The sequence below is a fragment of the Phoxinus phoxinus genome (assembly GCF_949152265.1).
Source record: "Phoxinus phoxinus genome assembly, chromosome: 11".
NCBI lineage: Eukaryota > Metazoa > Chordata > Actinopteri > Cypriniformes > Leuciscidae > Phoxinus > Phoxinus phoxinus.
In genome coordinates, this window is record NC_136886.1 from 3,033,293 (window position 1) to 3,056,346 (window position 23,054).

The window sequence follows — 23,054 nt, forward strand, 5'->3', positions numbered from 1 at the left end:
ATAAATTTACAGATTATTGGAGTATAATTTACAAAAAAATCATATTTCAGTATTTCTACTTCAGAATTTCACGTTTAACTCAATGTGGGACGTGCCTTTCTTTTCATTTTGAGTTAAATGTACAAGCAATTTCTGTGTGAAACGTTTTTGTTTTAAAATTGAAAAATGTAATTGATTTCCACAGTGTGTGTGTGCTGGGGAACCGGACTCTGGTTTGGAAAGGTTTCGATGTGTGCGCGAAGGTCATCGAGAGAGAAAACGTCACGGTCACCACCAAACTCTGGCGGCTTTTCTGCGACTCCGAGTTCTTGAACGCGACCTGCGACGGCTACTTCAGCAGCAACAACATCACGGAAATACAGGGCATCCCAGGAGTGATGAGTGGCACCCTACGCGGTAAACACAGACACACAATCACATCATCACAAATATCATCAGAACCGTGCACAGAGAAAGGCACACAGTATTGAGACAAATACTGAAGTTAATACTTGTTCAAAACAATCACTTTAGCAAAGTTTGTACTACTTTCTGTTTATTCTTATGAATAAAAGAATAGATTTTGTTCAATATACTGTCATTAAAATGTTTATTAAAAAATATATTTAAAAAATACAGAAATAAAATTATTTTAAAAAGTAAAGATTCTGAAAGCATTGAGGGAGATTCCATAATAATTTAATATAGATTTACAGCAGTGATCATAAATTATATTTTATTATATACGATTAATACCATATTTTTAAATATAATGGTTTTGTTATTATGGTGATTGTCTCGAGGTGGACACCCAACTTCATATATGATATTTTCTGAATCTAACCATGTCATGTCAACAAACATCATGTGAGTTATCATGTTAAATCTACATTTTAAAAAACATCAAATATTAGATAAAATTAGCACATAATCAACTTATATATAATACATTATATATATATATATATATATATATATATATATATATATATATATATATATATATATATATATATATATTATTATTTTTTTATTATTATTATTTTGTATTTATTTTTTACTTTCTATACATCAAAGAATTCTGAAAAAAAACATGACAGCTCAACCGTTTTCAACACTGATAATAATCAGAAATGTTTCTTGATCATCAAATCTTCATATTATACTGATTTCTGAAGGATCATGTGACACTGAAGACTGGAGTAATGATGCTGAAAATCCAGCTTTGATCACAGGAATAAATTACATTTCAAAATATATTCACATAGAAAACAGTTATTTTTTTAAATAATTTAAATTGTAATAATATTTTACAGTTTTTTTTACAGTATGTTTGATCAAATAAATGCAGCCTTGGTGAACAGAAGAGACTCGTTCAAAAACATAAAACTCTTGCCGTCCCCAAGCTTTTGAACGCTAGTGTTCCTACAGAAGATAGTTACTTTTATCTATGAGCTTTTTGTGCTGGAGTCTGGAGCAAGTGAAGGATATTAAAATAAAATGTTTTAATTTTTCAACTACAAACTTAATTAACTGTGTATGCTAACCATCACTGTTATTATTTCTGATATTCAGGGTTAGTGATTTGAACAAAGCCCCTAATACTAATGATGAAAACAATATCTCATATTCTCTCTCTTTCCTTTTTCTCCTCCAGAGAACCTCTTTGGGAATTATATGGATAAGGCTCAGTTCATTGAGAAGGAGGGAATAACGGCTGTGGTGGAGCCCGACTCCGTCCCGACCAACACGAACCGTTACGTGCTGGCTGATGTCACTTCCTTCTTCACCATGCTGGTGGGCATCTACTTCCCCTCCGTCACAGGTCAGTCTTCTCCACAGCCTGATCGTCATTTATGATTATGAAAATTAACCTTGTAGATCTGAATTTACAAGAATGTCCGGCAACACTTTCCAATAAGGTTCCATTAGTTAACATGAACTAACAATGAAAATTACTTCTGAAGCATTTATTAATCCTAATTTATATTAATTTCAACATCTACTAATACATTATTAAAATCAAAAGTTGGATCTGTTAATATTATTTAATGAACCTGTGCTAACTTTTTATTTTTATTAACTAACATTAACAAAGATGAATAAATACTGTAACAAATGTATTGCTCATTGTTTCTTAATGCATTAACTAGGGCTGTCAAAAGATTAATCGCATCCAAAATAAAAGTTTGTGTTTACATAATATATGTGTGTGTACTGTGTATAATTATTTATATATATAAAAACACACACAATCATGTATATATTTAAGAAAAATTGGTTATATTTATATATAAAATATTTATATATAATATAAATTATATAAATGTATATACAGTATATAAATGCAAATATTCCTTAAATATATACATGAATGTGTGTGTATTTATACATAATAATTCTACACAGTATACACACATATATTATGTAAACACAAACTTTTATTTTGGATGTGATTAATCACGATTAATCTTTTGACAGCCCTAGCATTAACTAATGTTATTGTAAAGTGTCACTGTGATACGAAAAGTCAACGTTTTGACAAGTCAATACAAGTCAAATCTCCAAAATACCACAAATAGAAGTATGGGGGATTACTGGATATAGTATTTGTACTGTATGATCTGTCTTGTTTTGGACAGGTATCATGGCTGGATCAAACCGGTCTGGTGATTTGCAGGATGCCCAGAAGTCCATTCCCATCGGCACCATCCTGGCCATCACCACCACCTCCATCATCTGTATCTTCTCAGACACGAACACACACACACACAGCGCTCCACCTGGTGGACACAGTCTGACATCACATCCTATGATACACTGTCCGGCCCAAAAAAGTTGCTGTTTAGATTAAAATAGGCTTAAAGTTCCCCTGTAGTCAATAATTGTATCCCTTCAAACTCATCTCTGATCACCGAAATTACATATTTAAAAGTTTTTTCCTTGAAAAAAAATATTCATGCCTTAAAATAGCTTGAATGTAACTCGACACCCTTGCTTTATTTAGTATACGTGGTTCTATGAATATGCAAATGAGCCCCGCCTCCACCCACTCCCTCACTCAGAGATCCACTGGTTGACGATCACACGTTGATCTGATTGGTTACAAGGTAGTGTGTGACGTCAGAAACACCAGCGATTTCAAACCGTGTTTTTGAGACTGTCTTTGGTTCACTGCAGTTTTAAGCAGACAATACTCAGCAATGCTGTCGACTTATGAACTTACACATGGTTTGTCTTAAAGCGTATTAAAAACACCACATAGACACATAAACAACATTAAAAACTTGATTTTCACCACAGAGGGACTTTGAGAGTCTATGATTGGATTATTATTGCAGTGATTATTATGTTTCTAGCATGTTAGTTCTTCTAACCATAATTGATGGAGTGTGTAGCTTTTCATTTCTTAAACAATCATGTAGGAAGACACATCATAGCCATATTCGAGGATTGACAATGTCAAAATTCATCAAATATGTATGCACCTCTTGATGGAAATAAATGTTGTGATGATATTTCCATCAAGAGGTGCATCAGTTTTTGGTCAAGATCTCGTATTGCCAATGCAAGAGTCCAGCTCTCTGTAAAATCTCCTCCAGCACATCCCAAAGAATTCATTGAATTTAAGATCTGTGCCAATACATATGTGAAAATTATTCTTCATGATCCTCCCAACCATTCTTTTTTACATTCTGAGCCTGATGCATCTTGACATCGTCCTCCTGGAATATGGCTATGATGTGTTTATAAACACACAAAACAAGCTGATAGAGTTCATATTTGTCCAAAAACCAAATCTTCTGCAGTTGTTCTTTAACCGAGGCGTCCAGACATGTCCAGCGTGGTGCTGTTCGGCGCATGCATCGAGGGATCGGTGCTGAGGGATAAGTATGTCATTCACACTCTGCTTAACTTATAAATATGTCATGTGATTTAGTGCGTGAGAAGATACATGGTAATATTGTGTAATGCTCTTAAAAGGCGGCAGCATTTATTTGATCAAAAATACAGGAAAATCTGTAATATTGTGAAATATTATTTTGATTTATAATTCTATGTTGAGTATATAGTAAAAATGTAATTTATTCCTGTGATCAAAGCTGAATTTTCAGCATCATTACTCCAGTCTTCAGTGTCACATGATCCTTCAGTAATCGGTATAATATGATGATTTGCTGATCATGAAACATTTATGATTGTTGTGGAAACAAAAGAACAGCATTGATTTAAAAATATAATCTTTTGTAACAGTATAAATGTCACTGTTGATCATTGGAACTGCTGACTGTATCTCAGGTTTGGTGAGGCCGTCAGGGGTAATCTGGTGATCGGGACACTGGCGTGGCCTTCGCCCTGGGTCATCGTCATCGGCTCCTTCTTCTCCACCTGTGGTGCGGGTCTTCAGAGCCTGACGGGCGCTCCTCGTCTCCTACAGGCCATCGCACGCGACGGCATCGTGCCGTTTCTCAGGGTGAGGACACACACTGAGGGCCCTGTCTTACACCCGGCGCAATGCAAAAGGGCGACGCAAGTGTTTTTTGCTAGTTTCAGCCCGACGCAGTTATCATTTTCACGTCCTGCGCCACGTTGTTTAAATAGCAAATGCATTTGCGCCCATTTGTGTGCCCACGGGCTGCTAGTCTGAAAACGAGGTGTGTTCAGATTGTTGGTATTTTGAGGCAACAGAAATAGACTGCTAGCCTGGGTTTCCCCATACTGCCTTTGCGCAGCGCGATTTTATTCACGCTGAAAGGCAGTCTGGATACCATGGACCAGATTTTCGCCTCATCTAGGGAACCAATCACAGAACGGGGAGGGAGCAGCAAGACGATGACGACATCTATGCGACACAACTAAGCAGTTTGTTTATATCCATATATACCTTCGACCCTCATGTTTATCCTGCACAAACGGCAATAGTCGCTGAACGTCATTGTTTACACAAAAATATCTTACCCATCGTCTTCTTCCTTGTCTAATTTCTGTCGCTCTACATACGTCATCTGGTATAATGGAAACGATTTGCTATGAGCTACGTACAGGCGCATTTGATAGACATTCTTAGCACCCAATAAACGGCGCCGGGCATTCGTAAACCACGCCTCAAATACGAGAAAATGCACATGTGGTTCCCAGACCCAAGTCTCAATGAGAATTGGGTCTGGCGTTAGCCAGGCTAATAGACTGCGCCATTGACCAACTGAACCCTGCTCTAAAGTCATTGGCACAGTATTTTTTTTGTTATTTAACGCTCTGGGGACGTATTGGGCGGTACCACCCAAAATTACATACTTTTACAAATGTGTAATTATCTTAAAAACTATTAATGATAGAGAGGTGGGGTCTTTTTTGCCGTCTTCCTCAGATTCCGCTGAAAACAGTGGTATCCAGTTTGTATATATATACACACTTCATTGTTGCGTAATACCACTGTGTAAAAAGGCCAATGAAATCAATGTTGTTAGGCAGATTCCACGCGCAACGACAAAGGAAAAATTGCCGCTGGGAGCAATATTTTTCTTACCCAATCAGAGGAAGGTTACCATGACGTATTCTAGCTAACCAGAGGACTCTGTAGCCTTGCAAGGCATTGTACCATAGTAAGGACAGCTATGTACTAACAGCGTCGAGTGGAGAAGGAGACAGAGAGCGAACGGAGCGGAGTATTACAGACCGCAAACAATTACATATGTCTGTCAAGCAAAGGGTTTGAAAATATATTTTTTGTTCAAAAACTGTTCACTATTGTTGTGTGAGGTGTGATTTTCAGTAATAAATGACAAAAATCGAATTTTTCGTTTTTGAAATTCTCTAGTTTATTGTACATTTTTCACTCATACTTCCTTTATAAACACATTACATGCATGCTTATGTTAGCTTAGGGTCTTCTGAATCCATAGATACCAAACACATGGTGTTCAGTCTCCATTACATATGGTTTATAAGCCCAAATGTAAAAATAGAGAAAACGGACCAAAAAGGGCTCAGTCCGCAGAGGGTTAAAGCTACACTGTGTCATTTTTTAAGTTGATTCTTAGTAAAAAAACACTTTGTTCTCATTAATGTATAATTACTTCTACCAACGAATCAAGTATTCCCATAAGTGTAGAATCTGCCATTTATAATTCATACGGGTGAGCTGCTCGAATGGTGGAAGCCATGTTGCGCTTCCATCTTGAAAATACATTAGCCAAAGAGGGACATACCTGGAAATTCAAGCTTCGCCTTTCGTGTTTTTACACTCAGTGGCACTGTGACGAATGCGAGGGGAGATTACTCGCGACGCCCGGCAGATTTGAAATAATACGGCCACCGTAGGAGTTTAAACGCCCTCGGAGTGGGAGGGGCTAGAAAGTAATATTCAGTTGGTAGTCATATACAATTTCACCGCTAGATGGGAGTAATTCCTACACAGTGTAGCTTTAAAGAGCGCATTATTAATGTGCGCCCATTGGCGGGTCCACAACGCGCGTACACTCTGCTGCTTATTAAACACAGTACATTTCATTTGTACATTTCGTACATTTCATTTGTACAGAGAGTCTGGAAGTTAACGCCAAGGAAGCTTGGATCTGGCCAGAGCCACTCTGGATCTCCCATAACCAATCGCTGACGTTTGGTCGTGAGTCTCGTGACGTATGTCAACTCAAACTAGCGCACAACCTCAACGTCATCGTTCTCAGACACTCCCTCTGTTCGCTGATTGGACCGGTAAAAAAATTATCGGAGAAAACCCAAGAATATACCGCAAGCCCAGGAAAATGAAAATTGAGCGGAAGTATGTAGGAGGACGGAGCCAGGCTAGCACAGCACATTTCGTTAAACTAGCAGCCGTTGTGAAACTAGCAGGCGTTGTTAAACTAGCAAAAGTGGATTCGGACCACCTGAGTGAACTTGCGCCCTGCGCTTTAAAACATGCGCTTAAATCGTTAAAATAGGGCCCTGAGAGTCACAGTCACATTACAGATTATTCTAGCCTTGTGTTTATCTGTCGTGTGTGTGTGTGTGTGTGTGTGTGTGTGTGTGTGTGTGTGTGTGTGTGTGTGTGTGTTGCAGGTGTTCGGTCACGGAAAAGCAAACGGCGAGCCCACCTGGGCACTGCTCCTGACCGCTTGTATCTGTGAGAGTGGGATTCTCATCGCTTCCCTGGATAACGTCGCTCCGATCCTCTCCATGTAAGAGGCTCACGCTCACCAACACACATGCACTGCCATATATACAGCACAACCAGGAAGTGTTTGCACACTTGAGTCATATTTAACATTTCTGAATATCAATGCATTAGATAATACAATTTAAAAACAAATGACACATTAAAATATAGTGTAACCAAAACAAATTTTTTTTTAGAAATGTTGCCTCGGCAAATAACTAAAATGACTAACACTGGAATAAAAACAAATGAATGCTAAATAGCATAAATAATAATAATAATAAATGTGACAGGCGCTTAACATAATTACTGAAACAAACTAAAACTAAAATTAAAAATATAAAAGGTAATTCAAAATGTTAATAAATACTATAATAGTAGTATAAAAATAATATGAAAATAACAATATTTCAGCTTTATTTCAAATAACATTAACAAAAATGTATTTTAATAGTTTAGTTATTGTGAAAAATCAATATGATCCACTAAACACAAGCAAACAATACTTACTGACTGTCTTCGTTTCATCATTACGTTTTATTTTTTCTATTTTAAACTTATTTTTGTCCCTTTTTTAGTTTTTTGCTTGGAAAGTCTGTACCTTTTTTTAAATAACTGATATTTAGTTCAATATTCTCATGTCTAAAACAATCACGTTCAGACATTTTAAGACGCCGGACCCTTTTTGGCACGGCTGTACTTGATGTGTGTGTGTTGTTGTTCTCGTGCAGGTTCTTCCTCATGTGCTACATGTTTGTGAATCTGGCCTGCGCTGTTCAAACTCTACTCCGAACGCCCAACTGGAGACCACGGTTCAAGTTCTACCACTGGTGAGCTTCAGACCCGTTTACTGCGGCTTTACTTGTGTTTGTACACTAACGTTTGCCCTCCTGTTCTCCGACAGGACTCTTTCCTTCCTCGGCATGAGTCTGTGTCTCTCGCTCATGTTCATCTGTTCTTGGTACTACGCCATCGTTGCCATGGTGATCGCCAGCTGCATCTACAAGTATATCGAGTTCCGAGGGTAAGTGGATCGTGACCCGGAGTCGGGGGGGGAGATGGATTAGAGTTGAGTTTTAGGGGTTTGACCTGTCAGGATTTATAGATCCCTCATAATCCGCCCGGGCCAAGAACAGCTGAAATCTGCTCCGGGATTTGATTAGTTTGATGCCTTTCCTTTGGGTCAAGCCGAACACTGACCCGAGTCTGTCGCCGGAAATTAAAGAGGAGGGGCAAATCGGCGGCAGGATTATGGAGTCTGAGTACTGAATACTTACTGCACTGTACACTTAAAAACAGAACAATGCACATTTTAAATAGTAGTCAAGTCACCTTCATTTATATAGCGCTTTTACCTATATAGGTTGTATGTATGATTATGCATGTGTCGTAGTTTATAGAAATTTGCTATTTTTGCAGTCAATGTGTGTGTGTGTGTGTGTGTGTGTGTGTGTGTGTGTGTGTGTGTGTGTGTGTGTGTGTGTGTGTGTGTGTGTGTGTGTGTGTACAGGGCTGAAAAGGAATGGGGTGATGGAATCAGAGGTCTGTCTCTCAGTGCGGCTCGCTTCGCCCTCATGAGGTTGGAAGAGGGACCGCCGCACACCAAGAACTGGAGGTGAGTGCATTCATATTTATAGATTTATATTAATAGATATATATATTTACATGGGCTGCTAGTCTGAAAACGAGGTGTGTTCAGGCGCATTGTTGGCGCGAATATGTATTCCTATTAGGCATATCTTTTTATTTATATATTAATGTTTATATATATTAATTAATATTTAGAATAATATATTTAAATACAGTATATATAATCAAATCAGTTAATCACAATTAATGGCATAACATAAAAGTTTGTTTATATAATATATGTGTGTGTTTATATATATTTTATATATATATATTTATAAAATTCATGTTATTTTAAATGTTGTTTTATTATTAATTATAGATTTATTTATAGATTTATAGCTATATAATTGTTATTCTTACAATAAAGATATATTTATAAATATAAGTATATTTTAAATATATTTTCAGTAATTATTTAATTATATTATTCAGTTATACTATTCTCTATATGTCCGTATACATATATTTATAAATATAAAGTTATATTAAATAGTTACAGTTATATATACAGTATGCATGCTACATTTTAAGTATAGTTGTTATTTAAATGATGTTATTGGTGTTATTGAACACAATTTATCTTTTTAACATTTTTGACCACCATTCAAGAATTCTTCAAGTTATTTTTGATCAGTGATGGAGTCAAAATAATATAAATAGTTACACTATGCATGCTACATTTTAAGTGCAGTTGTTATTTTAATTATGTTATTGGTGTTATTGCACAATTGATCTTTTTAAAATGTTGACACCATTCAAGAATTCTTCTAGTTATTCTTGATCAGTGTAGTCTGAGAAACATGTTTTAAGTTCTCCTTCCTCTCGATCTCCTCAGACCTCAGATATTGGTGCTGGTCAGCATGGACTCGGAGCTGCATGTGGACCAGCCTCGTCTGCTGTCTCTGACCAGTCAGCTGAAGGCTGGGAAGGGTCTGACCATCGTGGGCACAGCGCTGGAGGGAAAGTACCTGGACAACCTTCCTCAGGGCCAGCAGGCTGAACAGGTGACGACAGACAAGCACACACACACACACACACACACACACTCACTGAGACAGCATGTCTGGACACCATAGGCATGTTAGAATCAGGGTTAATGTTCTTCTTGTCTATGTCTCACAGTCTATGAGGAAGCTGATGGAGACGGAGAAGGTGAAGGGTTTCTGTCAGGTGGTTATCTCCTCCAACAAGAGGGACGCCACATCACACTTGGTCCAGGCCGGAGGGTTGGGTGGTCTTCAACACAACACCGTTCTGGCCAGCTGGCCACGCAACTGGAAACAGGCCGAGGATCACCAGAGCTGGAGAAACTTCATTGGTGAGGGGCAGAAGCACCATTGTTCTTTCTCGTCATAGTGGCGATGTTGCTCATCACAGTTCAGTACAGGACCAGTCTCCTCACTGCAGGTGTGTGTGTGTGTGTGTGTGTGTGTGTGTGTGTGTGTGTGTGTGTGTGTGTGTGTGTGTGTGTGTGTGTGTGTGTTTGAGAGACGGAGGGATTCCTGACGCTGTTTTTACATACTTTATAAGCGCTTCCAACCCGATCTCACGGCAATTCGTACGAATTTTACGAGGTGGCTAATTCGTACCAATTCATACGACCTCACTCGTACGAATTTGTACGTTTTTTGCTAAAACGTACATATTTTACGATTTGCCAAAATCGTATGAATTCATACGAATGACCTACCCCTGACCCCGCCCCTAAACCCAACCGTCACGTGGGTTTAGACAAATCGTACAAATTCGTACGAGTGAGGTCGTACAAATTCGTACGAATTAGCCACCTTTTAATCACTCGTACAAATTCGTACGAATTGGTCGTGAGATAGCGTTGGCGCTTCATGAGTTATCAGAAGACCATCATATGGTCCACAACAGAAACTTCATTGGAGAGGGGCAGAAGCACCATTACCTGTGAATTAAATATAAAAAAGATTTAAATGCAATAAAATTAATTATAGTTCATGAAATATAATATAATATAATATGTTTCTACAATATAATTAAGCGTCCAATTAAGCACAATTTCTTCCTATTACAAGGAAGGAAGAATCACAAATGACATGCTCAATCGTTTATCTTAGTGTGTGTTCACACTCGGCATGTTTGGTTGCATTAAAACAAACCCTGGTGCGATTGCTCTGTTAGTGCGCTTCAGTTGAATAAGTGTGAATGCTGCTATCTGAACCCTGTGTGCACTAAACCAGCTGAAAATATGAGTCTCGCTCCGCTTCATAACAACTCTGGTGCGGTTCGAATGAAATATGAACACAACACGGACCAAAGACATGTAAACGAACCAAAAACAGGACATGATGTGACAAGATGCTGTGTGTGTGTGTGTGTGTGTGTGTGTGTGTGTGTGTGTGTGTGTGTGTGTGTGTGTGTGTGTGTGTGTGTGTGTGTGTGTGTGTGTGTGTGTGTGTGTGTGTGTGTGTGTGTGTGTGTGTGTGTGTGTGTGTGTGTGTGTGTGTGACGGAGCAATTCCTGATGCTGTTTTTACACACTTTATAAGCTGTCAGTTCTCAGCTGGTCAGAACACCATCATATGTAGATACACACACACACAGCGAGCGCATTTATCCCAGAACACAGCATTGTTTTGGATGTTCAATAAGTTCTATCACAAAATATACATTATAAAAAGACGACCAATCAGGTTGTGAACATATCCTTATGCCTTTAGGTTCGGTGTTAAAATGCCAATGTGAACAAGTGTGAACACACCCTAAAACATCAATACAATTAAAAGGATAGTAAATGGCGACTTTGGAGAGAGAGAGAGAGAGAGAGTTCTTCTCAATCTGTGCTCAGATTTGCCAAGAGAACAAAGTCTGCAATCAAAAGTCAGAGATCTGAATATGAACTCAAAGATTTATCATAAAATCTTCTGTTACTGTGTGACAGACTCATTTGTATTCTTCCTAAACTATTTAAGGAAACACATCTGAGACAAAGTTGACAGATCAATCATAACTGAGCAGTATCATTTTCCTCCGGCATTGTGAATGTACTCAGTGTGCAAGGCTTCAGCTCACTGGTTTGCGCTGTGGCAAGTGTGTTAAACTCATGACATCATCTGTGTGTGTGTCTGTTCGGTGTTATTGCGAGAGCAGACAGAGGTGCAGCTTCACGTCTGACACCACAGACGAGTTCACTCGGGACAGATCCTACAATACTTACAGAAATAGTGTTCTGCTGAATACAAGTGTTAGAAGAAACGGTTCATAATCAGCTGATATATTCCAGATGTTGAACATTTTACTAAAGATTCAGCCAGAAAATTTTATATAAGTAAAAAAGTATTATATTTACCGGTACATATATTTGTTGTATCTTATTTATTTACGTTGTATTATATTTACATATGCTATATTTTAAGTACAGTTATTATTTTAATTGTTATTTAGTGATTCTTACAATATACATATATTTATAAATATAAACATATTTATATATATATATATATATATATATATATTTGTATATAATAATATATTTAAATATACAAATGTTTGTTACATTTAATGTTTAGGTGCAGTTATTATTTTAATTATATTATTCAGTTATAGTACATATATTTATAAAAATTAAATCGATTTTATATTATTATTATTAATATTAAATCGATTTATATATATATATATATATATTTATATATTTATATTTATATATATATATTTAGTTAATCTTACAATTATAATAGTTATTCTTTCAAAGGAAGTCAATGAAAAAATTATATTAAAAAAAAAATACCAATTAACATTTTTTACTTTCTTAAAAATATCTCTTCATAGGGCTAATTGCTATTCATCTTTTTCCATTAAATAACTTTTCTGTTTACTCTTGATCAATGATGTTAAATTAGTCTGCATATCCATTGAATTAAATACAATTTCACACATTTCATTAAATATATTTTACTACATAATATTCAATATTTTTTTATAATAAGTGCTTAATTTTCTGTTTGTTTTTGGAACTTCACAGACATAAAAACGAACGCTCAGATTATGCATAACAAATGAATAAGTCTGACATCACAGCAAAAACAGCTTCAAATGAATGAAACGCCTAAAAACAAAAGACTCACATCAGTAAAAAAGAATATATGCTTAAGTGTCAATAATAAATATAAAAGTGTCTTCGTCACAGAGCTGGTGAGAGAAACCACCGCTGCCAGTAAAGCCCTGCTGGTGCCCAAGAACATCTCGGCCTTCCCATCGAACGGAGAGCGCTTCACGGAGGGTCACATCGACGTCTGGTGGATCGTTCATGATGGAGGGATGCTGATGCTGCTGCCCTTCCTCCTCCGCCAGCACAAGGTACAGTCTTCATCACAATCATGCATCGTGAAGTCGTATCATACATTGATGTTGACATCTGTGGGTGATGTTCTGTAGGTTTGGAGGAAGTGCAAGATGCGCATCTTCACTGTGGCCCAGATGGACGACAACAGCATCCAGATGAAGAAAGATCTGACAACCTTCCTGTACCACCTGCGCATCGACGCCGCGGTGGAAGTGGTGGAGATGGTAATCGATAGCGTTCTGCGATATCGCATACAAAACACTAGATGGAGACCAAGATGTGCTTAAATTCTAAAAATGAGCATAAAAAATTTGGTGAATACTTCTTTATCCGATAAGAAGACATGTATGGAAGCTTGTTTCCGCCACTAAATAAAAATGAAAAAGGTAATAATAACTTTTTATCTCACAGTTTTGACTTTTTCTCAAAATTGCTTGGTATAAAGTCAGAATTGCGAGATGTAAACTCTTAATTGCGAGAAAAAAGTAAGAATTGCGAGATATAAACTCACAATTGCGAGATATAAACTCACAATTGCGAGAAACAATTAAGAATTGCGAGATATAAACACAATTGTGAGATGTAAACTCACAATTGCGAGATATAAACTCACAATTGTGAGAAAAAAGTAAGAACTGTGAGATATAAAATCTCGCAATTGTGAGATAAAACTCACAATTGTGAGATAAAACTCACAATTGTGAGATAAAACTCACAATTACGAGAAAAAAGTAAGAATTGCGAGATATAAACTCGCAATTGCGAGAAAAAAGTAAGAATTGCGAGATATAAACTCGAAATTGCAAGAAAAAAATTTAATTGCGAGATATAAACTCACAATTGCATGAAAAAGTAAGAATTGCGAGATATAAACTTGCAATTGCAAGAAAAAAGTAAGAGTTGCGAGAAAAAAAGTATGAATTGCACATTTTCTTTTACATAGTTTTGGAGTAGTTGGAGCAGAAGATGAAAAAGTGTTTATATTGGGGTCAGCTATTCCTTTATGAACTATGTTTTCCTTCTGTACGTCTCTCTCGTCAGCATGACAGTGATATCTCAGCGTACACGTATGAGAAGACGCTGGTGATGGAGCAGCGATCTCAGATCCTGAAGCAGATCAACCTCACCAAGACTGAGCGGGAACGTGAGGTAGACGTCCATCCTCAACACTTTCACTCCAGCTCACCATACTTTATTCTACGTACAATTTCATTTAGACCAAGGATTCCTAAACATTTTCCAATCAATCTTTGACCTAAATAAGTCCTCGTGAGATTTTTAAGCTAATATTTTAATAATTTAACAACACATTCTCATGTTTACGGTTCACTAATGACGGTTAATGGTCACATGACATACAGATACACAACATATTTGATCTATTTTTAGTAAGTGTTTTTATTTGTTATTCTATTTGTATTAATTATTTTATTAATTCTTATAATTTATAATGAATTGCAATGCTCTACAGTTTGAGCTGCAGCCAATTAAATCAATTTCACTGTAAAATGTGATTGTCCATAATTATAATCGATAATTGATCACCAATCCGGAATTGATCACAGCAACATTCTTCACATGTGGTGCTTTACAGCCTTTTATAATCAGAACAATGAGGACATTAAACATGTTGCTGTACAAAGTTTGTGCTTTAAAGTTAATTTAATGACAAAAGTCTTTTAAAGTCATCTGTTAATTTCAGAAGCTAAGAAAATGACTTTTAAATGTGGAAATGGTTTGAGTACTTTTTTTTTTTTTTGCTGGATACTTTTAATTCTAAACATTAAAAATACTTAAACTAAAGTATTTCTCCAGAGGTGGACAGTAACAAAGTACATTTACTTAAGTAACATCTAATTTACATAATAATATGACTTTGCAGTAGGCTATGTACAATACCGGACACAAGTTTGGACTAATTAAGATTTTTTAATGTTTTTTATGTTCACTAAGGGTGCATTTATATGATCAAAAGTGACATATTTCAAAAGATTATATTTCAAATAAATGCTTGGACTTTCACTCTAAAAAATGCTGGATTGTTTTAACCCAAATTTGGGTCAAATATGGACAAACCTAGCTGTTGGGTTGAATTTTTAAATTACATTTTAACCCAACGTTTGGGTTTGTCCATATTTGACCCAAAATTGGGTTGAAACAACCCAGCATTTTTTCGAGTGTAAATGAATGCAGTTGCTGATATGTTTAATGAAGGCTGCATGTTGAAGCTGGTAATGCGTGACATCACTGCTGGTGGGCGGGGCCTCGTCTCTTTCAGATCCAGAGCATCACTGACAGCTCTCGCGGGTCCATCCGCCGTAAGAACCCGGCCGCGGTCACGACCCAGCTCAGTGTGACTGAGGAACCGGCGGCCAGCAGCAAAGAGGAGAAGCCGGAGGAGGAGGTACAGCAGTTCATCCTGTGCTTGTCATCGCATCTTCAGATCTCTGAGTTAATGAGGGACTTTACAGGTTTCATCTGAACATGGAGATAGCAGCCACGTCGCTTGTGTTGAACACGCTGTGATCTGAACTCTATTGATTTATCTGATATCTCTGCAGTTCAGAGTAATGGACACGGCAGAATCCATATATCTCTCTCTCTCTATCTCTCTGTCTCTCTATCTCTCTGTCTCTCTCTCTCTCTCTCGCTCTCTCGCGCGCGCTCTCTCTCTCTCAAAAGTTATTTTATATATTGTAAATGTTTTATTTAGAAAAGCCACATGAATGATTTAATGTCAAAATTCATTGTTTTTATTTACTTATTTTTAAGAAAACTAAATCATTATTATAATTATAATTTAAAAAATTAGCAACCGTAAATACACTTCTTTCTTCTTTTTTTTACTTTTATTCTTATAGTTGTAATAAATTAATTATTGGAATTTTATTTTTAACTTTTGCTGAACTTTAGTCTTTAAATTTTATTCTAAAAACCAAACCAAAACAATTAAGTATAATTAAAATGGAAGTAATCTCTAAATAAATAACTTTTTAATTTTTAATTTAATAATAATTTATTATTATCATTACTTATAAATAAAAGTCATTTTCATTGTCATTGTAATCATAATATATTTTTTATTTTTTAATTTATTTAATTTTTTTTAATTTATTTTATTTTATATTTTTTTGCTATTTATTTTATTTAATCATTATGTATTATTTATTATTATCATTAATTATAAAGCATAGTCATTTTCATTGTATTGCAATATTTATTTTATTTTAATTGAATATGTTTTGATTTATAATTAAAATGAAAAATATATATTTATTTCAAATCTTTTCCTCTCTGAGCATTAACAGTCGTATCTTTTCCTTCTCTTTTGCCCTGACATTCTCCATATGTGCGTATGTGCCGGTCCTGCCCTCTCAGTCTGTCCCTGTGTCCCCGTCCCAACAGGAACAGCTCATCCGCGACAAGAGCACCAACCCGCCCACGCCGGCCACTCCTCAGTCCCCCAGCGCAGACGCCGAGACCCCCGGCACGACCGTTCAGATGACCTGGACCGAAGCCAAGTGTGATGGAGAGAAGGCCAAGCCTATGGGAGCCACCACACCAGAGGCCATCAAAGACCTGTTCAACATGAAGCCGTGAGTAACGCAAGCCTTAAACCTCGACTCAGTTTTGCACACTTTAACCTCGACTCAGTTTTGCACACTTTAACCTCGACTCAGTTTTGCACACTTTAACCTCGACTCAGTTTTGCATTGCACACTTAAACCCCGACTCAGTTTGGCATTGCACACTTTAACCTCGACTCAGTTTTGCATTGCACACTTAAACCCCGACTCAGTTTGGCATTGCACACTTTAACCTCGACTCAGTTTTGCATTGCACACTTAAACCTCGACTCAGTTTTGCACACTTAAACCTCGACTCAGTTTTGCATTGCACACTTTAACCTCGACTCAGTTTTGCATTGCACACTTAAACCTCGACTCAGTTTTACATTGCACACTTAAACCTCGACTCAGTTTTGCATTGCACACTTAAACCTCGACTCAGTTTTGCATTGCACACTTAAACCTCGACTCAGTTTTGCATTGCACACTTAAACCTCGACTCAGTTTTGCACACTTAAACCTCGACTCAGTTTTGCATTGCACACTTTAACGTCGACTCAGTTTTGCATTGCACACTTAAACCTCGACTCAGTTTTACATTGCACACTTAAACCTCGACTCAGTTTTGCATTGCACACTTAAACCTCGACTCAGTTTTGCATTGCACACTTAAACCTTGACTCAGTTTTGCATTGCACACTTAAAACTCAACTCAGTTTTGCATTGCACACTTAAACCTCGACTCAGTTTTGCATTGCACACTTAAACCTCGACTCAGTTTGGCATTGCACACTTAAACCTTGACTCAGTTTTGCATACTTTAACCTCGACTCAGTTTTGCACACTTAAACCTCGACTCAGTTTTGCATTGCACACTTAAACCTCGACTCAGTTTTGCATTGCACACTTAAACCTCGACTCAGTTTTGTATTGCACACTTAAACCTCGACTCAGTTTTGCATTGCACACTTAAACCTCGACTCAGTTTTGCATTGCACACTTAAACCTCGACTCAGTTTTGCACACTTAAACCTCGACTCAGTTTTGCATTGCACACTTTAACGTCGACTCAGTTTTGCATTGCACACTTAAACCTCGACTCAGTTTTACATTGCACACTTAAACCTCGACTCAGTTTTGCATTGCACACTTAAACCTCGACTCAGTTTTGCATTGCACACTTAAACCTCGACTCAGTTTTGCATTGCACACTTAAAACTCAACTCAGTTTTGCATTGCACACTTAAACCTCGACTCACTTTTGCATTGCACACTTAAACCTCGACTCAGTTTGGCATTGCACACTTAAACCTTGACTCAGTTTTGCATACTTTAACCTCGACTCAGTTTTGCACACTTAAACCTCGACTCAGTTTTGCATTGCGCACTTAAACCTCAACTCAGTTTTGCACACTTAAACCTCGACTCAGTTTTGCATTGCACACTTAAACCTCGACTCAGTTTTGCATTGCGCACTTAAACCTCGACTCAGTTTTGCATTGCACACTTAAACCTCGACTCAGTTTTGTATTGCACACTTAAACCTCGACTCAGTTTTGCCTTGCACACTTAAACCTCGACTCAGTTTTGCATTGCATACTTTAACCTCGACTCAGTTTGGCATTGCACACTTAAACCTCGACTCAGTTTTGCATTGCACACTTAAACCTCGACTCAGTTTTGCATACTTTAACCTCGACTCAGTTTTGCATTGCACACTTAAACCTCGACTCAGTTTTGCATTGCACACTTAAACCTCGACTCAGTTTTGCATTGCACACTTAAACCTCGACTCAGTTTTGCATTGCACACTTAAACCTCGACTCAGTTTTGCATACTTTAACCTCGACTCAGTTTTGCATTGCGCACTTAAACCTCGACTCAGTTTTGCATTGCACACTTAAACCTCGACTCAGTTTTGTATTGCACACTTAAACCTCGACTCAGTTTTGCCTTGCACACTTTAACCTCGACTCAGTTTTGCATTGCATACTTTAACCTCGACTCAGTTTGGCATTGCACACTTAAACCTCGACTCAGTTTTGCATTGCACACTTAAACCTCGACTCAGTTTTGCATACTTTAACCTCGACTCAGTTTTGCATTGCACACTTAAACCTCGACTCAGTTTTGCATTGCACACTTAAACCTCGACTCAGTTTTGCATTGCACACTTAAACCTCGACTCAGTTTTGCATTGCACACTTAAACCTCGACTCAGTTTTGCATACTTTAACCTCGACTCAGTTTTGCATTGCATACTTTAACCTCGACTCAGTTTGGCATTGCACACTTAAACCTCGACTCAGTTTGGCATTGCACACTTAAACCTTGACTCAGTTTTGCATACTTTAACCTCGACTCAGTTTTGCACACTTAAACCTCGACTCAGTTTTGCATTGCGCACTTAAACCTCAACTCAGTTTTGCACACTTAAACCTCGACTCAGTTTTGCATTGCACACTTAAACCTCGACTCAGTTTTGCATTGCGCACTTAAACCTCGACTCAGTTTTGCATTGCACACTTAAACCTCGACTCAGTTTTGTATTGCACACTTAAACCTCGACTCAGTTTTGCATTGCACACATAAACCTCGACTCAGTTTTGCATTGCACACTTTAACCTCGACTCAGTTTTGCATTGCACACTTAAACCTCGACTCAGTTTTGCCTTGCACACTTAAACCTCGACTCAGTTTTGCATTGCACACTTTAACCTCGACTCAGTTTTGCATACTTTAACCTCGACTCAGTTTTGCATTGCATACTTTAACCTCGACTCAGTTTGGCATTGCACACTTAAACCTCGACTCAGTTTTGCATTGGACACTTAAACCTCGACTCAGTTTTGCATACTTTAACCTCGACTCAGTTTTGCATTGCACACTTAAACCTCGACTCAGTTTTGCATTGCACACTTAAACCTCGACTCAGTTTTGCATTGCACACTTAAACCTCGACTCAGTTTTGCATTGCACACTTAAACCTCGACTCAGTTTTGCATACTTTAACCTCGACTCAGTTTTGCATTGCATACTTTAACCTCGACTCAGTTTGGCATTGCACACTTAAACCTCGACTCAGTTTTGCATTGCACACTTAAACCTCGACTCAGTTTTGCACACTTAAACCTCGACTTAGTTTTGCACACTTAAACCTCGACTCAGTTTTGCATTGCACACTTTAACCTCGACTCAGTTTTGCATTGCACACTTTAACCTCGACTCAGTTTTGCACACTTAAACCTCGACTCAGTTTTGCATTGCACACTTTAACCTCGACTCAGTTTTGCATTGCACACTTTAACCTCGACTCCGCTTTGCATTGCACACTTAAACCTCGACTCAGTTTTGCATTGCACACTTTAACCTCGACTCAGTTTTGCATTGCACACTTTAACCTCGACTCAGTTTTGCATTGCACACTTTAACCTCGACTCCGCTTTGCATTGCACACTTAAACCTCGACTCAGTTTTGCATTGCACACTTTTAACACTCGTCTTTCTGTCTTTCTTTGTCATGCCACAGAGAGTGGGAGAATCTGTGAGTATAGATGCACCTCTGACTGCGATACACACGTTAACACTTAACACACTGTTTGTGAACTTATCATCAATGCTTTTGTTTTCAGAAACCAGTCCAACGTGAGGCGCATGCACACTGCTCTCAGACTCAATGAAGTCATCATTAAGAAATCCCAAGAGGCCAAGCTAGTCCTGCTCAACATGCCCGGACCACCCAAAAACAGAAGCGGCGACGAGAACTGTATCCTGAGAAGTGCTAGGATTTCACATTTTTTGGTGCTAAATTGTCTCATTGTTTTCATTTAGAAAATTATCATGGTTTTTATGCAGTTTTATTCCAGTTTGTGCTAAAAAACTATTCTAAAGGAAGTCCAACACAAATTGAAAATGGCGTATGTTTTTAAAAGGTCTCATTGAGCGCATATGCATTATGGGATACCATGCAGATACACTACCTTTCAAAAGTTTGGGGTCAGGGTTTATTTTTATTTTATTGATCAAAAGTGACAGTAAATACATTTATAATATTACAATTTCCATTTCAAACAAATGCTGTTCTTTTGGACTTTCTATCCATCAAATAATCCGAAAGATTAATTTCCTCAGAAATATCACTGTTTATTTCTAACTGTTTTCAACATTGTTAAAAATCAGAAATGTTTCTTGAGCAGTAGATCATCATATTAGAGTGATTTCTGAAGGATCATGTGACACTGAAGACTGGAGTAATGACGCTGAAAATTCAGCTTTGATCACAGAAAAAAAAATACATTTTAAAATATATTAAAATAGAAAACACTTATTTTGAATCGTTTATGAATCGAATATTTTGAATATTTCACAATATTACTGTATTTTTTTATAAAATAAATGCAGCCTTGCTGAGCAGAAGAGACTTCTTTCAAAGCATTAAAAAACATTTCCGTCCCCAAACTTTTGAACAATAGTGTATTTCAGGAATGCATATAATTAGCATACTGCGCACAGTGTGTGTGTATGTGTGTGTGTGTGTGTGTGTGTGTGTGTCTTCTACAGCTCCTCTCCTTTCCTTGACTCTCCATCAATCAGACATGGAATTCATGGAGGTTTTAACCGAAGGTCTCAACCGGGTCCTCCTTGTGCGTGGTGGAGGTCGCGAGGTCATCACCATCTACTCTTAAGAAACATGTCGACGCCCCCCCCTCCCCCCCTCCCCAGTGTGTCCTAAGCAATATCCCAGAATTCCCTTCAGTCAACCAGCTTCACTCGTTCTACTGGTCTGCCAAGCTCTCACTGGCCAAACATCGCTCTTGGCGCTACTCTCGTTCACACTTCACTGTTCAATGAAGTGCACTGTTGATGTCAGTGGGTATTTGTTCAATGCCCCCTCTGCTGTAGCTTTCCTGCATCACCTGTCAATCACTGCTCTCACCCAATCAGAAGCAGCGGGTGGGTTGGGCTTGATTTGTTTTTATTTATTTGTTTGTTTTAAAGAAGAGGATGCAGGATAGGACATGCGACGTCAATGAAGAAGGATTCGACGTTCAGAACTACGCCAGAGATCCTGTGAAATATTTCTGCTCTGGTTAAGAAAGATCTCCTGATAACCTTCGGAAAAGATTTTCATGGTTTGAACTCGATCCTTTTGGTCTGCAGCTTCGTTAAATGTGAAAAGATTAATAATAAGTTTATACTAAAAAAACAAAAAACTAATGTGAACTGTGAAATGTGAAGTTTAAAGTCAACATGAAATCAAACTATCCATCTTATTTTTCAACCCTCAATCAAATCTCTCGCCCATTTTTTACATATCTCCCCGATGTTCGCTTGGGAAGCGTGTCGTATTACGGAAGTAAAATGGTTTGCGAACGGCATTTCACGTTGACTTTAAGCGGGTTCCTCTGCACAAAGACCTGTGTTTCTGTATTTGTTTCGTCTCATCGACCTCCTCCATGTTTTCGGTCGTTTCCTAGCTATTCCCCTGCCAAATACAGTCACAATATGTGCCAAAAACCAGGCTGGCAGGGTGTGCGAGTCTATCAGTGTAACCGACACTGTAATTAGCAGAAGAATGAGCTAAAAAAAAAAAAGACAGAGAAAGAAAAAAAAGTACTCAGCCACTACAAGTAGTGTAAATAGCGTATACGGCATTATTGCATATTGGTGTAGTATTTTTATTGTGAAATAACCGAAGATTCTGGTGAAAAAATGCTGTTGTTTTAAGGCCAACTCACACAGCACCGTCAGATTAAACCACGCCACTTCTCAGATAATCTTCAGCATGTTCAATCCGGCAGACGCCAACACTGATCCGAGTGTCTGACGGTGTGGTGTGTGAGTTGGTCTTTACAGGGTCAGGGTGTTTTGTGCGGCTACAGGCTTCACTACGGCGGCTTGACGTACGTGTACTACGGTACCGAACCTCCCCTTCCCAACAAGCACTCAACCTGCACTGACAGCCACTGTGTAACAAATGATTTAATGTGTGTGTGTGTGTGTGTGTGTGTGTGTGTGTGTGTGTGTGTGTGTGTGTGTGTGTGTGTGTGTGTGTGTGTGTGTGTGTGTGTGTGTGTGTGTGTGTGTATTGCATCCTTGAGCAAATGAAAGTTGCCCATTTCTTTTGTTTTTTCCCCATTTTGCTATGAAAAAAACTCTGCTTCTTGCATTTACAAATCTGTATAAATTAGCTATATCATAGATCTATATCGAAATATCACAGAGCTATATATATATATATAGAGAGAGAGTATTATCATATCTGATTGTATTGCCAAACTTTGATTTCACTCGTGCCATATGAATGAAAATGTGAAATTGTCAATAGAAACAAATATTGATGACGTTGCCACTTTAAACACTAGTGCTGCATTCACTCTATTAGTTACTGAGTTACAGACTTT

General features: G+C 37.7%; 1 protein-coding gene across 9 annotated transcripts in view; it reads left to right on the forward strand.

Moving 5' to 3' along the window:
• The window catches only part of slc12a5a (solute carrier family 12 member 5a), a gene marked incomplete at its 5' end in the record, with an annotated part of 157,337 nt that extends 135,104 nt beyond the window's left edge, over positions 1–22,233 (forward strand). For 3 of the 9 annotated variants that reach the window (XR_013799441.1, XR_013799445.1, XR_013799446.1), the window contains 18 exons: positions 185–396; positions 1,637–1,804; positions 2,622–2,720; positions 3,813–3,870; positions 4,279–4,453; positions 7,039–7,157; positions 7,867–7,965; positions 8,040–8,159; positions 8,646–8,750; positions 9,603–9,771; positions 9,890–10,085; positions 12,926–13,095; positions 13,174–13,305; positions 14,123–14,230; positions 15,360–15,485; positions 16,487–16,681; positions 20,283–20,416; positions 21,244–22,232. Coding sequence is in view for 3 of the 9 variants with exons in the window: in XM_079627175.1 (XP_079483301.1) it covers positions 185–396; positions 1,637–1,804; positions 2,622–2,720; positions 3,813–3,870; positions 4,279–4,453; positions 7,039–7,157; positions 7,867–7,965; positions 8,040–8,159; positions 8,646–8,750; positions 9,603–9,771; positions 9,890–10,085; positions 12,926–13,095; positions 13,174–13,305; positions 14,123–14,230; positions 15,360–15,485; positions 16,460–16,677; positions 20,180–20,194; positions 20,283–20,416; positions 21,244–21,335 (2,515 nt within the window). Of the gene's footprint in view, positions 1–184; positions 397–1,636; positions 1,805–2,621; positions 2,721–3,812; positions 3,871–4,278; positions 4,454–7,038; positions 7,158–7,866; positions 7,966–8,039; positions 8,160–8,645; positions 8,751–9,602; positions 9,772–9,889; positions 10,086–12,925; positions 13,096–13,173; positions 13,306–14,122; positions 14,231–15,359; positions 15,486–16,459; positions 16,682–20,179; positions 20,195–20,282; positions 20,417–21,243 lie in introns of all 9 variants that reach the window. The other 6 variants (XR_013799442.1, XR_013799443.1, XR_013799444.1 and 3 more) reach the window with 3 other exon arrangements.
• Positions 22,234–23,054: the final 821 nt, after the last annotated feature.